The sequence below is a fragment of the Dermacentor andersoni genome, chromosome 9 (genome assembly GCF_023375885.2).
Source record: "Dermacentor andersoni chromosome 9, qqDerAnde1_hic_scaffold, whole genome shotgun sequence".
Lineage (NCBI taxonomy): Eukaryota > Metazoa > Arthropoda > Arachnida > Ixodida > Ixodidae > Dermacentor > Dermacentor andersoni.
This window is the reverse complement of record NC_092822.1, coordinates 143,238,207-143,255,863: the sequence shown is the minus strand read 5'-3', so window position 1 is coordinate 143,255,863 and position 17,657 is coordinate 143,238,207. Positions and strand designations below refer to the sequence as shown.

General features: G+C 47.0%; 1 protein-coding gene across 1 annotated transcript in view; it reads left to right on the top strand.

Moving 5' to 3' along the window:
- The first annotated feature begins 331 nt into the window (after positions 1–331).
- Positions 332–17,657, top strand: part of LOC129385323 (spastin-like) — a 33,440-nt gene continuing 16,114 nt past the window's right edge. Inside the window, exon 1 of the mRNA XM_072284614.1 lies at positions 332–572. Within this exon, the coding sequence (XP_072140715.1) occupies positions 332–572 (241 nt within the window). The remainder of the gene's footprint in view (positions 573–17,657) is intronic.

The window sequence follows — 17,657 nt, the reverse complement described above, 5'->3', positions numbered from 1 at the left end:
TTCACAGCGTGTATGAGCTATGACGTACAAAGGACGACAGAAGGCACGAACGAAAGCTGCTCTGAAGGTTCGAAAAAGTATTACAAGCTACAGTGCCGCCAACGTGCGTGTTTGCCCATCTTCAGAGCACGCGCAAAGGCTCAGAGCTGGGCCATTGGCCCACCTCTGAGGTGGGCCAATGGCCATTGGCTCAGTGGCGCTACCTTACCAAGTTTAAGGGGTTTTAGTTGGCGCTACTTTTAGAGATCGATGGGTTTTAACAAAATGCACGCACGAGCGCAGCAGACAAGTCGATTGTTATGGCGATGTGCAGATGGGCTACTTCGTTGCCATGGCGTTCGGGCTTCTGCGATGGCTTTTCGCTGCCGTAGTCGCTGCGCTGCGGTTCGCGTTGCGCGGTGTCCGCAGCGACCCCTTCAACGTGGCAGCCGAAGGCGAGCTGTCGGCGCCAGCCAACACCTGCGACGCAGCTGAGGAGCCCGACGTCGAACTACTAATCAGATTGAACAAGCACAACAAGAGAGCCCTACAGTACCTGCGAAATGCCATCGCATACGATGAGGAGAATGGCGGTGAGTCTGAAAATGCTGCCAGCGTGCTTTGTTTGTGCTGACCTGCGAGCAAGCTGCCCTTCGGAGGGCAAACGGGCGCGTCGGAGCGTAGGGCTAGTCTTTAGCGGAGCACTTTGCTCACACGTTGATTAACACTGTGGTATAAGATGGCTGTCATATGCACGTCTCTTCCTGTTCGCTTACTCGCGGTCCTGTAGCCCGTCTCGGTTCTTTGCCTCAAGGGCTGAATCTGCGCATGGCTGCCATTGGCTGTTTTTAAGCAGACGCTCTTCCGATGCTAGTTCCAAGGCCCCTTCAGTTACGGCCCTAGCAGGAGGGCGATACTTTGGTAAATTGGCGGCGCACAGGAGCCGCGAGTCGCTTCTTCGCCCTAGCGCTGTTTTTTCTTTTTGCTTTATTATTACGGCCAGCTACGTTCCCTTTCCACCAATACCATGCCCCTCTCCTCATTACTTTTGCTTTCTTGCTGCCTGTCAGCGGCGCGTATTGTTTTATGTCACGTGCGCGCTCTACGCCCGGCACTGGCATGGTAAACTGGTGCGTGGTGTGCCACTAGTTATTTATGTTGTCGCACGCATGCAGCTTTGTCCATACTTTGAGTATGCCAGCATGTGCACCAACACTCATAAATTCCACTTCCAACACAACAGATCTTTGGCCTCATTTTATTGACTTCCGTTTCGGGGAAAAATTTTTTTCGCATAACTTCGTATGATACACCCTCCGAAAATGAACAAAAGGGAAAATGCATGACATGTACATTATAGACACGAAAGTTCAGACAGTAAAATAGGGAAAAAAATAACTCAAGCAAACGCGAAGGCCCTTTCATGTACCAGCAAATAAAAAGAACATTTTCCATTATGCCATAAAGACAAAAGTATAGAACAGCTTCCGATGTACTCTCGATATATTGCAGAAAACTGGACGATGTTTAGAGCAGGCATGACGCCTAAAGAAATCGCTTCTAATGGCGTAAACAATAACGCGCGAAATGCAAAGACTGTCTTACTGACAGCTAAAAAGAAAACAGGAACTTACACAGGTTGTCGCTCATAAATTGAGCCAATGTTCTAAATATGACAGGCACTGCGGACGCGTATGGAACCGCATGCGTAAAGATTGCACTGGCCTAGAATTACTGGCCTAGTTAATTTTTTTATTTTCCCTTTAATTAAAGCATTATAGTTTTGTTTAACTAGCAATTTCACTGTTGGTTGCAGACCCCAAGTGTGATAGCAAAGTTATAGGGCACCTTGAGAAACCTCTGAATAAATTGTTTCTATCGCGATATATATCACTTGGACCTTTCCTCCGCGTTCCAAGGAAAGCCGAGAAATATGAACTTACCACGTGACGGGCGATTGTGCACTGTTGTGCTGCTCTCTCGCGTGTGATGGATGAACAAGGTCTGCTGCTGCGAGACTAGCCCGGGCCAGGGCGTTATGCCTGGCTTAGGTATCTGGACATGCAGCTTTTATCGGATGACGGCGCAAATGCGTGCTGCTGGCTGAGAGGCAGGGTTGCCATGTTTGGTGATTGTTCTCCGAATTTACTATTTGAGGGGCTCCTGGGGACTGAAAATCGTGATTGGCAAATTGGCTACTTCCTGGGAACATTTGGAGTTGGTAATTGGTATAGGCAGAACCCTAATCACACTCCTCCCCTGACGAGCAACAGCCGCAAACGCCACATCAGGAAGGTCGTGCCTTTGTTTATTGGAAGCGCCTGAAGCAAATTCAGGAGCTGAAGATATATCATAGCCGCCGTGTGGTCCGTCCTTCCTGGGTTGTCCAGGACTGCCCGAGATGCGACATATGCAACACTCGTTGGCTCACATCAACGTTTCGTGCAGTCTGCAAGTGTTGTGGACGCATAAATTGAACAGGCACAAGCAGGCTTAAATAGTCTTCAAGGAAATTCTTTTACGTCCTTCGTAAAACTGAAGTCATATATGGGGTACTAATATAACTACCAGTGACTCTTACATCTATAGAGTGCCTCGAAGACAATGGTTCTTAGTACCAGAAGCGGCTGCAACCGGAAACGCGTCAAGGCAGCTATGACGTTACAGATGTCGATCTCTGACTATGCAACTGTGTTCAAGGGATAGAAGCATCTGACGTCACACACTTCACACGGTGACGATTGAAATCAAGTCGTAGGTGTGTCATCATTGAAGCAGGAAACTACATATCTTTCTCTTTTTTTTCATTTTTCTATTGTGACAAGTTCGCAATTGTTAGTTTTTCGCTCCGCGCCTACTTCTTTGGCTACCAAATAATGCTTCGCTGCAGTAGGCCACTTTTCTGGCTACTTTTCGTAATACTTCAGCACCTTTTCTCCCGAAGACCTGGCAGCCCTGCCGAGCAGTTCCTGCCTGTTAGTACCAAAGCGATAAAGCGTCTATGGAGGCTAAATAGAACAAGAACATAGCTTTATTTCTTGGTGGTTGAAATGGGCAATAGGTGGCCGCTTGCCGATGGAGCGTAATGAGGGTTGGGTGGGGAGGCGACGTTAGGGCTGGAAGGATTTTCCAGTGATCTTAAATCCGAAAATCGCCCTTTGATGACAATGTGTCTCCGAAGGGATTCCCATATGCTGCAATGCACATTTCCGGGACATTTTCCGGGACAATGCACATTTTCCGACGAGTCCGTGATCGTGGTATCGTGGATGGAGTTGCAGACTTGTTTTATTTTCCTTTTATGTTATCTGATGTTGTGGTTGGCGTCTTTTACACTTGATACATGACGTAGCCCTAGAAAAAGAAATCGAATGCAATTAAATCTGGTGACCGTGCCGGCCAAGCAATGGGTCCATGCCTTTCAATCCACTTCTGTGGGAATACTTCATGCAGCCATTGGCAAGCTTGGCTGCTGCCATGCGCGGGAGCACCACCTTGCTGATACAAAATATCCTCGAACCTAGCCAGTGGAACTTCACAAAGAAAATCTTAAAGCGCACCATCAAGGATGTGGTTGACGTATCTTTCAACCATAAGCACGTTATCAAATAAAGGAGGTGCCAGTGATAGTGCCACCGTAAGTTCCCCAGCACTCGTTACCCGACCGTTGATATTGCTAATATGACTTCGAAACCCCTTGAGGGTTTTCGTCGCTATAATAGTGAGCGTTGAGGATGTTCACTTGGCCATTAGAGGAGAAGCTAGCTTCATCGGTTCACACTTCACTTCACTTCACTTTTATTTCCTTAAAGACCCCTCAATGGGGGTATTACATAAGGGGTGGGGTTTACAAATGTGCATTTTAATTGGTGGCCACATGAGTTCAATGAAGAATATTAGTATTAAGCTTATCAGCAAACGTCGTTGAACAGGTGATTTCGGTTATGTGATAGGGCAGGCCGTTCCAGTCGCTTGATGATCGGCAAAAGAAGGATGCAGAGAAGGTTGTAGTTCGGCTGCGTGGACGGGTTACTTGCAAGGAATGCCCTGTACGCAGGGAATGGCGAGGGGGTGGGGCCAGCACATATGGTGCATGATGAAGTGAACTGTAATAGAACTTGTGAAAGAGGATTAACGAATCAATGCGACGCCGGGATGATAGCGTGTTTAAGGCGGACTGTGTTTTAAGTAGTGATACGCTAGTGTTATAAGAATACGAAGAATGAATGAATCTTGCCGCACGATTCTGAATTCTTTCAAGTGCATTGATAAGGTAAGTTTGATGTGGTGACCAGATGGGGGATGCGTATTCAATTTTTGGACATACGAGAGTCTTGAATGCTAGTAGTTTGACGTGTTGCGGTGCATGACGCAGATGGCGTTTTAGGAATCCCAGTGTTTGGTGAGCGGATGCAGTAATGCGCGTTACATGAGCAGACCAGTCTAAGTCGTATGAAAGGGTGACGCCGAGGTATTTAAATGTGTCCACTTTTTCTAAGGTAGTCTTAGTAATATTATACGGTGAGTATAAGGGCTGATGGCGGCGAGTGAAACACATTACTTTACATTTATTGGCGTTAAGGGTCATTAAGCAGTCGTTGCACCAGCCTTGCACTTTGTTAAGGTCATTTTGTAAAATACCGTGGTGAGAGTCATTAGTAATTGTGCGGTAAATGGCACAATCGTCAGCGAACATACGGATTTGAGAGGAAACATTAAGGGGAAGGTCTTTAATATAAATAAGAAAAAGTAAGGGGCCTAGAACGCTACCTTGTGGGACGCCAGAAGTTACAGGGAGGGGCGCGGAGGTGCGATTGTTGACATGCACTGACTGTGATCGGTTAGTGAGAAATTCAGTAACCCAATTTAAGACGTCAGGGTGCAGGTTCAGCTGAGAGAGCTTGAGTATTAGACGTTGGTGAGGTAACTTATCAAATGCTTTAGCATAATCCAGAAAAATGGCGTCGATTTGGGTGTTAGCATCAAGATTAACGTGTAAGTCATGGACGAACATAGCAAGTTGCGTTTCGCACGAGAGACCTTTGCGAAAACCATGTTGGGATGGGTGAAAGTAGTTGTTAGTGTCAAGGAAGTGCATAATTTGGGTGAAAATGACGTGCTACATTATCTTGCAAGGTACGCTGGTTAGGGAAATTGGTCTGTAGTTAAGAGGAGAGTTTTTGTTACCTGATTTGTAGATTGGAACAACCTGCCCTTCCTTCCAGTTGACGGGGATGCTACAGCAAGATAAAGACTGTGAGAAGATTAATCTAAAGTATGATGCGCAGATGAGTTTAGTATTTTTTAACAGTTTAGAGTTGATGCCATCCGCCCCCAGTGACGATGAAAGCTTTAGCTTTTCAATTATTGCCGTTATGCCATGTTCAGTGAATTCGATGGGTGCCATAACAGATTGCACAGCTGACGGTGGTATAGGTAACAGAGCATCCGGTTCAGTGGTGAATACTGATGAAAACGCGCGGTTAAATGCATCAGCACACTCTTCTTCGGGGATTACTATATCGTTATGGTCGGCGATAGTGATAGCATTCGGTGGCTTGGGGTTTAGTAATTGCCAGAATTTCGGGGGGTTAGTGCTTAGTACGCGAGGCAACGTGTCATGAAAAAATGAGTGTTTTTCGCGGCGTATAGCCGAGAGATAAACTTTCTCTGCCTGGTAATATTTGTCCCAGGCCACAGCACAATTGGTTTGCTTTGCCGACCGAAAGAATCGTTTCTTCCTGTTTTCTAAAGTTGATAATTTTTTTTTGTGAACCAAGGTTTATTGCTGTTAGTCGGTACTGAAACAACTGGAATGTGGTTATTAGCAAGGTCGATGATTTTTTGTTGGAAGATCGACCAATTGGCTTGAATTGTGCGGTTGTGGAATTCATCACTGAAAGTGGGGTAGAAGAGCATTAGTTCGTTGTTAATGGCTTCGTAGTTGCCTTTATCGTATAGGCGTATTATTTTATTCCACGATTCTCGTTTTGGAAAGGTAAAGTTAAAGACAGTGTGGATTATTTTATGGTCGCTAATTGCCGGGAGATAGGATATCGAAGATAGGCTAGACGGATTGTTAGTTAATATGAGATCTAAAATGTTGGCCGAGTCGTTCACTACGCGTGTTGGTTCTAAGACTAGCTGGGTCAAGTTGAAATTTAAGCAGACTTCGAGGAAATCATTTTCGATTGTACTATGTGACGAAGGAGGACATTTATCCCAATTGATATTATGGAAATTAAAGTCTCCAAAGAGCAAAATCTGAGCGTTAGTGTATTTATTCATTAGTACGTCTAGGACGTGGTTGAGCTTGTCAGTGAAGCTAGTGTCTGCTCGCGGGGGGGCGGTAGCAAACGCCAAGTAAAGTAGTTTTCGGGGTTGCACGAAAGAGTAGCCATAATATTTCTAGGTCACTTGGGTTGTGAACAACGGATCAGGGTATCGTATTACTAACGGCGATGAGCACCCCGCCGCCTCTAGAGTGCTGGCGATCGTTACGGAAGACGTGGAAACCGGGTAGGTCATCCATGACCTCCGTGTCGGATACGTCAGCGGTTAGCCAGGTTTCGGTAAGTATCAACAAGTTACATCCAGATGATAAAACCAGATTAGGTACAACGTCACGTTTGGAAAGCAAGCTACGTATGTTAGAATATATTGCTGAAATAGTACTGTTAGGGCGGGTTGTCGTTATCGAACGGTGTGTTGGATGACGGCGATGCAGCGATTGCTATTGGATTTCTTTTACACATTTTGTGGTTTCGTCGTACATGTACTTAGCAGATCCTATAAACAGAGTTTTGTAGCGTAATAAATATGCAGCTGACTTGGTCCTTGCAAAAGCCAAAAGATGTTTCCGGGCATTCTGCACAGTACGAGAGTAGTCTTCGCGAATGCTATAGTTAGTCCCTTTCAACTTGCGGCCGTTAGACAGAATTTTTTCTTTTGTTTTATAAAAAAGGAACTTTACGATTATAGGACGGTTTCGGTTATCAGCATGGCGGCCGAGACGATGCGCACGTTCAATCGCCTCAGGATGCACGGTTATGTTTAATTGGTCGGCGCAAAGCCGAATGATTTCTTCCTCTGCCTGAGCGGCGGATGCAGACGCACTTGGGTCGGGGATACCGAAGAAGACAAGGTTGTTGCGGCGAGCTCGGTTTTCTGCTTCATCGATGCGCGCTTCTATATCGGAGATTGCCCGTGTCGTCATGGCCGCAGAAGTCTTAAATGTTTCAACCTGTCGCTGCACGTCCTCGATGTGTTGACAGTGGCTGTCGACGGCATGCATTCTTCTGTTTAGTTCAGAAATCGAATTGTTAGTCTCGTCTAGTCCTCTTTTTAAACCTTTAATCTCGTTAATTAACTGTGATTGCCCAGCGGATAGCTTCTTTAGTTCAGTTAGTATAGCGTTAGAGTCAGGACCGGGATTATTTTCTATGTCGCCCGACAGTAGCAGCAAAGAGCGCGAGACATGAATACAATTCATTGCTATGGCAAACAGACACTGGGGGCTCGGCTGCAGTACCAAAACATAGTTGCTTGATTTCTTAGCGTAGAGACTATAGCACTGACTAACCTGCATGTTAAACAGCAGCAGTTTAGTAGACTGTATCGTGGCACAGCCACCGAGCCCACAGGTTGGCGCGTGAAGGCGTTGGTCTTTTATAGGTGATCTGCCAGATGTTGCTGACGCAGGCAGCTCCCTGGTGGTAGGGCTGATCACGCTCGTCACAGGCGGCGCTAGTAGAAGCGTAGGGGGCGCTAGCGTGACTTGGCGATAGAGAGCAGGGGCACGGCCAAGGCATGGTTCCAGGCAGGTTGAAGTTGCGTGTGCGACAGCCGAGATGGTAGCGGGCAGAGCTGCGCCGATCAGTGCGATGATGAGCACCTGCATGTTAAACAGCAGCAGTTTAGTAGACTGTATCGTGGCACAGCCACCGAGCCTACGATTTTGTTTACGATGCCTAAGTGCTCTTCCTTCTTGATTATAAGCCAGTTTCGGAAGTCCTTTCGATTATAGGAATGGCGGCGCTCGAACAACTCGTGCAGCTGCTTGTGGCTCTACACACTCTACACACTGAGGGTTTGGCAGTCCAGATTTAGCACTCGCACTACGAACACTTGCGCGTTGGTCTCAGGAAAACTTAGACAAAATATCAGTCTCCACGTCCTCGCCCAGTATTGAAGATATATGTTTCTTCGTAAAAGTCCCAATCTGTCTCAGTGTTTCGTATGCACGCCCAATCGTAATTGACTTCCGACGCTTATCTGGATGCCAGCGTTGAAATACTTCAAATGCACGCTTTCTATGTCGTTTTTACGCACATAAAGCCAAAACTATATCTGCATTTTCCTCATTGGAGCAAGCCTATCTGCTGATCAACGGCGGGCACGCCCAAATAGCGTTGCTGTGTGGGACGCTCAGGAATACGGGCGCCTCGGGAGAAGTGAATGTGTTACAGTTCACTGGGATTCGTTTATACAAGGAGCATAAGGTATGGACTACAACCGGTAAACTGCAACAGCCTGTGGGCGCACTCTCTCAGGGACTGACGCACCGGTTGCGCTGCACAAGTGTGAAGCCAGACGCGGCCACCGGATACTGCGCCCGCGAAGCGGAGTGCGATATCAAAAAGAACGTCTGGTAGACAGTAAGTGTGGGAAGCAGAGCAGATGGTGCCATTGCGAAATGAGTCATCGTGGGAAGGCATGCGCAACCTTCTTTGAATATGGCCAAGATTTTTTTTTAGCATTAGTTAGTTTTGTCCCCGTGGTATTATGCGCCATTATTGGAGTCCTAAGGTCTAAAGTTGTAGCATCCTCGTTCCATTCAAAAACCACTACACGGTCATTTGTGTACGACGGCAAATTTTTAGCAGCCGTCATCGCCTTCCGTCGTTCTCACGGCCTTCGCAATTTCATTCTTTCAAGCAGAATCGAAATGCTGCTTTCGTCTTTTCTTTTTCGTGGCCTTAGATGCTTAATCACCTCGGCAACGCTTGGCTAGGAGCATGTGAGCACCAGAGCACCACGTGAGGTATATCATGTTGGAAACAATTTATTGAAAGGTATCTCAAGGTGCTCTGGAACATTGCGTATCGCACTTGGCGACAGCAAGCAATACCTACGAAGTTGACTAATTAAACATTACTACTCCATTATTTAAGGCAAAAAATAAAAGCAGTGGCCTGAATAACTCTAGGCCAGTGCCAGCATTATGCATTTGGTTCACCTTGTGTCCAGAATGCCTTCCATTCTTTAAAAGATGACTCGACGTATGTGGGACAACGTGCATAACTACACAAAAGTATATGAAATACGTGACATGTTCATTACTTCTAAACAATGAGAAAAAAGACATGGCAGAAAGAAAATAACATTGTACTAAAAAGATAAATGCACATTATCACATTATTTTGCAATTGTCCAGAACTGGAGTAACGGTGGCAAGGGGGAGGAGAAGGGAGTCGGCTTTTGCAGCAGCACATAGGTCGCATTAGCAGACAGGCCTATCGCTCAATCAAATACCAGCGGAATAAGCCAATTACACGACTTTTCTTTCACCACGAATGCAATGCTTAGAAGTAAAATTGCGTCAACTATGAGCGAACTGCTGGGCTAGGTGGTTATCCGACATAATAAACGAGGTTTGCGCCAAGCCACACAGAAAGAGCCCGTGTTGTCTCCTTTCTTCTGTGGGTGGTCGTGGTGAAAAACTCGTTTATTATGACAGTTAACGCACTAAGTGATACCCACTAGGTACTCAGTTGTGTAAAAATAGGAACTGCTAAAATCTGCATATAGGACACTTGCACTGCTCATGCTTTCAACAAAAAAAGAAGCGTGTCGTGCGTTCACATTTACGTTGTTTGCGCGGATTTTCGATCTGCAATTACTGAGCTAATACACAAACATGTGCATAAATTTTTCAGCTGTTTGTACGTTGGTACAACGCTGACACGCGGAAAAAGCACTGGGAGTGGAATGGAAACCCTGGCGAGGTACTGAAGTTGCACAATGAGACTTGGACCCAATCGGATAAATCTAGGCGATTCTACAGGTCCCTATCTTCTAAGGATTGGTGCTGGTTAGGTAGCACCGGTTAATACAGTTGCCTAATTAAATCTCGGTACCAAAGAATATTACTGGAAGCTACTCCACTAATTAAGGAGAAATCGCACATCCACCCGTTCGTAGCAATTGCTAGATAGGAAATCCAAAGCAACCTACAAGGGTATTTTTCAACTGAAGCTTTTCTTTCGAGGAACTCGATTGTGTTTCCCTTGTAGCAGTTACTACGAGCGGGTAGATGTCTGGTTTCCCCTTTATTAATTATCGCCACCTGGTGGGCTTCCGCAGAACTATTACTTCATCTACTCCACTGTACTGTAAGCAATATGCGCCACGTTTTCTTCCAATAACGCATTTCTCCTCTTTTTAAATCTTGGTGGGCGATTGTTAATTGGGACACGCTGTATATATTTGACAGTTGAATGCTACTGACGGCGTTTCCATCCCTAAGAAATGTTGTAAATTGTTAGAAATTTTTTCTTGAGTCATTGGCATTGCTTACTGGAAAGTGAAGGAATACTGACTCGCAACGTGCACGTGCATTTCGCCCACTGCTGAACGGATTACTGAAGTCTTTGTGTTTTTCCATGGTAAAATAAAAGCACGCAAAGCTGTTCGACGCCTGGGGAACATACAGCAATACATTCTTTCTCTAGGCACATGCTACCCATATCTTTAGAAATAATTTTTATTCGCTGCATAAGTCTCTTTAGAATATATATTGCACTTTGTCTTGTGCGTGTATTTAAATATATTGTGTGTGTAAGCTGTTTACAGTGGAAATTTAAAACCATATTGGAGTTAAAAATATACGTATGAGGCAGCCGCCGCTAGTGCTTCTAATACGCGTGTCCTCCGATAATGAAGAACCCTCAAATGATGTAGGCGACAAAGCCGTGGTAATGTCACTTCAGTTGTGACCAATGGGCTCAGCGCTCCCGGAAAACTCTGGAGGGGGATCGGGCCCCGGAGCCCCCCGTAGCCCCTGCCTATGGTCGTAACACTACACGCAGTGTATTGTTATGCGAAACTCTAGGCCTGCTTGCGCGGGCAGCACTGGCGGACCGTCCAGCTTCGCTATAGTTCTAGTTTGGCGTACCTCCGCTGATGAGCTGAGCGGAAGCGCGCATGCGCCCTTCGCATGGCCACAAACACGGTAGGCTTGCAAGGTTCCTGAGTGGAGCGTGCTGCGCAGCCGTTCGCTAGCGTTGGCGTCAGAACGGATTGGGTGCAGAAAGCAGGATCGCTGGCCATCACGTAGCATTCCCCAAGACGGCGCTTTGTTTTCCACTGGATAAAATTGACTGGTACTGCACTAGATGCGCAAGTCTCCATACTTCTTGGACAAATAAGTCCGGACAATTTTGCCTGTATTGGCTACGTTTACACACACACACACACACACACACACACACACACACACACACACACATATTTATGTATACATGTACGTGCATATCTATATGTGTATATGTATATAATGAACGAGAAGAAAGGAAACGGCCTGATATTTGTACAGTCTCTTCTGTACACCACGTAAACTGACATCCTATAACGTGCAAGCGCTCTCCGCTATAGCTGCATATATGCCTTTAGGTGCTCGAACTTGTAGGCGAGCGCGCGCTATTACGGGATAACGGTTGCACGCGCGCACTTCCTGGCGCAATTATGTCTGTGAGTGTGGGCGAGGTCGGTGTCATTTGCATGGCCACGGCCGCTGCATAGGCGCGCGCGGAGGGCTCCGTCTGTTTTGCTCGCAGGCGCGCCCTCTCGCGTCGCCTCCTGTCACCACCGTTTTTCCGCGGTGCTCGCGACGGCGTTGGCTCGCTGTTGGCGCCTTTGGTGCTACTTAGCGAATGTTGCAAATTTACGTTTTTAAGAAAAAAAAATACAATGGAATGGTCTTGAAATGCCAGAGAATCATGCTAAACGCACTGTGAACACGTTTGTATGTCAGTAAAGGCAGCTCTCCAGTGTCTGCTGTCTGCTTTCAACACGGACCGAATGTGCAATTAGTAGCGGACATCCGATTACTCCACCATTACGCAATCGACAAGGGACACATCATCTGCTAGTGGATGCCGGGTCACTGCGGAATTTCGGGAAATGACAGTGCGCAAGACGCTGCCCGTTCGGCCTATGATGGTGCCCAGAATATACCCATACAGCTGTCAAGAACAGATGCAGCCACAAGTCATCGCTCCCTCGCACGCGAGCTTACGCAAACTCTTTGGAACGCCAGTGAATTGACGAACACAGGTCTTCACAGATTGGATCCAAGTTTGCAACTCCGTCTTCCACCAGTGTTGCCACGAGCGGAAGCAACACTTCTGTATCGCCTATGGCTCGGCGTGGCATTCAGGAACTCATATTACTTCCGTATTGGAATGGCCGATAGTACTGCTTGCGACACCTGCCGCTGCAAGGAGACGATCGCGCACCTCCTCTATCAATGTCCAGGTTACAATGTGCCAAGAAAAGTGCTCGTGACCGCACTCGAAAAACTGCACAATCGCCCTTCCCAGGAGAGAATGTTCCACGACACTTGTCCAGACGGGTTTTGGCACTCAAGGCCTTAAGGGCTTTGCTTAAGTTCTTCAGGACATGTGAATTGTGCGAACGCCTTTGACTGTTGTTGCGCGGAACATCGCGTTACTGTGTCCATTTTTGTTGTTTTTTTCTCTTCCTTCTCCTTTTATTCCATTTACCCCTTTCCCCAGCGCAGGGTAGCCAGCCGGTATTTACACTGGCTACCCTCCCTGTCTTTCCTTCCCTTTTGTCTCTCTCTCTCTTGTACGTCAGAATAACACAGCGATATGTCCGAAACGGAATGTAAAGAATGGTGCCGCACTTGTACTTCAATCCGCTTGGTCAAGTTTTATGAACATGACTCGTACTTCCATTGTGCTCTGTGGTTGTGGAAGCTTCCTTTTGTAAAACGCGCCTTGGTTCGTTAGCACTCTGCCTCAATTGCGGCGTATATTAGTACTCATGACACTTTGCTGCAAGGATCCAGAGCTTGAGGGAGTTCTGCAGTGCCCAGTGCTTAGACTAATTATGCTAGCCTGCGCATTCCGCTATACTACAATAGGCCCAAGTTCCTTGCTTACTGACATTCACAGCAGTTCACTGAGCTTGTACTTTCACTTGCCTTGATATGATGTGCAGCTACTTCTACATGCAACTTACGTAACCTGCATCGTTTGACAAGTGTGATTAAATTTGACATGCAAATAGGGCAGTTGCCGTAGCATTTTCAAATGCAACCTGAACTGTGCCAGCCGTTGTGTGTTGTCAATGAATGGTGGATATTAAGGAAGGAGTGTTGTGGCTGATGGTGGATTGAACTGAATCTGTCAAACGTGTATATGGAACTATGAAAGCATTTACACAAGTTAGAAGAAGAAAGTCAAGTCTAACCTTCGTGCCTTGCGACACCACGTACCCGAGCCCACGAGGGTTGGACCCTCCCGGGTGTAGCCGTGCGCGGCTTAGCCGTGTCTGGGGAAAGGGGGATCCTGGGGGTTGAGCCGATGCCGGGTAATTGGACCTTTAAGGCCCCCCGGCGGAGGCAACACACCTCTTTGGCCCCTGCTTCACGTAGACGGCACCCCCGGACTGACCCACACGGGAGAAATCGGCAGTCGCCTTTTCCTGTCTTTCTCTCCCTCCAACCTTCGTCTTTCTCTTTACTTTCCATCTTTCCTGTCTTCTCCTAGCTTCCACTCACTTCCAATTTTCCAGGCAGCAAGGGTTAACCTTGTGTGAATAACCAACCTAGGTTATCTCATATTTGGTTATAGTGATAACGTACAGCTGGCGTTTGCAGGACCTGTTCTTACAGTCCCTGTAGCGCCCCCTTGTAGGACTCCACGGTGGGTGGCTGGCGTTATTGCCGAAAATTCAATCCCTTTATGGCAACCTCTTTCCCACCGCTTCCTGATCGCCCAGAGCGCACCGATGATGTATTCCAGTTTTTTGGTCGGCAAAAAGAATCCTTCCCTCGTTTTCACGTGATCCACTCTGAAAAACCAGCTAAACCAGTTGTAACAATCTCACCATTCTTTGTTTCTAAGACATTGAGTGAAGTTATTGGTCCAGGTTATAAGGCGTCGAGGATGGCAAGCGGTGATCTCCCCTTGGAACTCCCCGATCAGAAACATTATGAGAAATTGACAAAACTAGTATCATTTGGGGAAACCCGCACCGTACGATGAACACAAGCCGCGGTGTTGTCTCGGACGATGACTTGCTGGAGCTCACTGAGGATAAACTCTTGGAGGGCTTCAGTGACCAGAATGCTATCAATGTTAAAAGAATAAAGATCAGGCGTGACAGCAAAGAAATCAAGACCAAACACCTTATATTCACTTTCGGCTCAAGTATTCTGCCCGAGTCTGTAGAGGCCGGGTACATGAAGCTCCGTGTTAGGCCATATGTGCCAAATCCCCTCAGATGTTTCAAATGCCAACGTTTCGGCCACAGTTCGCAGAGCTGCCGAGGCCGTCAAACCTGTGCGAAGTGCAGTGCCCCGAACGTACCTCTGAAGCTTGTGAGAACGCTCTCCATGGTGTAAACTATGAAGGGGAGCACGCCACATACTTGCGGTCGTGCCCATCCTGGAAAAAAGAAAAAGAAATTGTGACTATAAAGGTCAAAGAAAATATTAGTTTCAAGGAGGCCCGCAGGCGACTATCCTGCCTGCCCAAAAACACATTTGCCGATGTGGCGCGTCAGGGGGCAGTGCCACAACGGTCTCCGGCGGCTGTCCGACCCACACCCAGTGAGCCTGCAGTGACGCCATCCCCCCCCCCCCCTGGCGGATGCAGCTAGTGCTGCTACGCCAACGCAGCAGACGGGGCCATCTACCTCCGGGCAGGTGACCACGAAGGCCTCGTCCAACATGCCGAGGCCTTCACGCCAAACAAAGCGCTCGAAAGAGCGCGTGTCCAGCGCCTCGCAAGAGGCGATGGACACAACCACCAGCCACACGGCGCCACCAGGGCCTAAGGAGCAGCGAGGCCCTTTCGATCGCTCCAAAAGAGATAAAACTCCCGTCACGGCGCCTTCAAAGCGCCTGTGAACTAGTTAGTTTCCTAAACACACAGTACCAAACACATTTATCAAAATGGAAACACAAATACTGCAGTGGAATGTACGAGGACTTCTACATAATCTCGACGACATTAGAGAAATAAGACGCAAACATAATCCGAAGCTGCTGTGTGTTCAAGAGACACACCTCAAATCTACCAATAGAAATTTTCTTCGAAACTACACCATCTTCCGAAAAGACCGTGAGGAGGCTAATGCCTCCGGCGGTGTAGTAATAATAGCCGACAGGGCGGTAGCTTGCCGGCCCGTCGCCCTTAACACGCCCCTTGAGGCAGTGTCTGTCTAGGCCATTCTTTTTAATAAAATAGTAACTGCGTGTTCCATTTATATACCGCGAAATCGGCGGCTCGAAAAAACACTTTTATAACCTCATTGACCGGTTTCTCGAGCCTAATATCATAGTGGAAGATTTTAACACTCATAACACAATGTCGGGAGACTCGCGATGCGACGCGAGAGGTCGACTCATTGAAAATTTCCTTTTAACCACCAGTGCGTGTCTCTTTAATAAGAAAGAAGCAACGTATTATAATCCTCATCATAACTCGTACTCATCAATAGACCTGGTGATCGGATCCGCTTCCATCTTTCCAGATTTAGAATGGCATGTAATTAAAGACCCATTCGGAAGTGATCACTTCCCAATAACGCTGAACTTCCTAAACAAACATGACTTGCATCCACACTTCCCTCGCTGGAAACTGGCCTCAGCTGACTAGGAACGTTTTAGAGAATCCACCCACATATCACGGGATTTTATAGATAATTTTACTATAGATCATGCTGTTCCATACGTCACCGCTTTTATCATTGACGCCTCTGAAAAGTTCATTCCTCAAAGAAGAGGCACTTCATCCAAAAGGCGGGTCCCCTGGTGGAATGACGATTGTAGAGAGGCGAGGAAGAGACAAAATAAAGCTTGGAGCAAACTACACGAAAGTCCTACAGCAGAAAATCTAATAGAATTTAAACAGGTTAAATCGCAGGGAAGAAGGACGCGACGACTGGCAAAGAGGGCAAGCCGGCAGATGTATAAAGTATTGGACGGGCTGAAAAGACTTAAGGGGCAAGAAATTCATCCGTATCCCCTAGTAAACGGTGAAGCAAACCGCTTGGAAGACCAGGCAGACGCCCTTGGCGAACACTTTCAATATGTTTCCAGCTCTAAGCATTACTCCAAGGCGTTTCTGAAACACAAACAGGTAGCAGAACACAAGGCTATCGACCGCAAATGCAGACATAACGAACCCTTCAACGCGCCTTTTAACATCGCCAAGTTTAGAGCCTCCCTGGCTGCATGTCAGAGCTCCGCACCTGGACCGGACAGGATCATGTACGACATGATCAAACACCTTCCCAGTGACACACAAATTACTCTGCTAGCACTTTTTAATGCAATATGGGCTGCGAGATACCTCTCTACCGCATGGAAAGAAGCGTTGATCGTTCCGATTCTTAAACAGGGCAAAGACCCCACATTAGTAAGAAGTTATCGCCCAATTGCGCTCACAAGTTGTATATGCAAACCGTCGACTTTTGCACTTCCTTGAATTAAATAAATTTCTTGATTGGCATCAGTGTGGTTTTAGAGTAGGACGATCTATAATCGACCATCTAGTGCGCATGGAAGCAAATATTCGCGACGCCTTCGTGCATAAACAGTCCTTCCTATCCGTGTTTCTCGACATGGAAAAGGCGTACGATACAACTTGGCGCTATGGCATCATGCGTGACCTATCGACGCTGGGGATCCGCGGCACTGTTAAACATTATAGAAAGCTACCTGCAAATCCGTACATTCCGAGTGAAAATAGGTAATGCGCTGTCGCGTGTATTCATACAGGAAACTGGGGTTCCCCAGGGAGGCGTACTGAGCTGCACGCTCTTTGTAGTTAAAATGAACCCGCTTCGTAAAACATTACCCCCAACAGTAGTGCTTAAACGAAGTCCCCAAGTGGGCAGACGAAAACGGGGTTCAAAGTGAACCCCAACAAAAGTTCTTGCGTTCTTTTCACCAGGAAAAAAGGGCTTGCTGCAGATCCCACTGTTGAAATATATGGGCAACGAATACCCGTAAACAAGGAACACAAATTCCTAGGCGTTATACTTGACTCCAGGCTTCCATTCCAGGCTTCCATTCCAGGCTTACATTCATCCCACACATAAAATATATTAAAGCAAAATGTCTTAAAACAATGAACTTTCTTAAAATCCTATCCCACACAACATGGGGTAGCGACAGAAAGTGTTTACTGAATCTTTATAGGAGCCTAGTTCGATCACGACTGGACTATGATGCCGTGGTTTATCACTGCGCCGCACCGAGCGCGCTAAAGGTCTTAGACCCTGTTCATCATCTGGGTATCCGTCTCACCACTGGCGCATTTAGAACAAGCCCCGTCGAATGTCTATATGCAGAGTCAGACGAGTGGTCACATTTTCAGAGAACATACATCAGCTTCCCCTACTTTCTTAAAGTTTGCTCT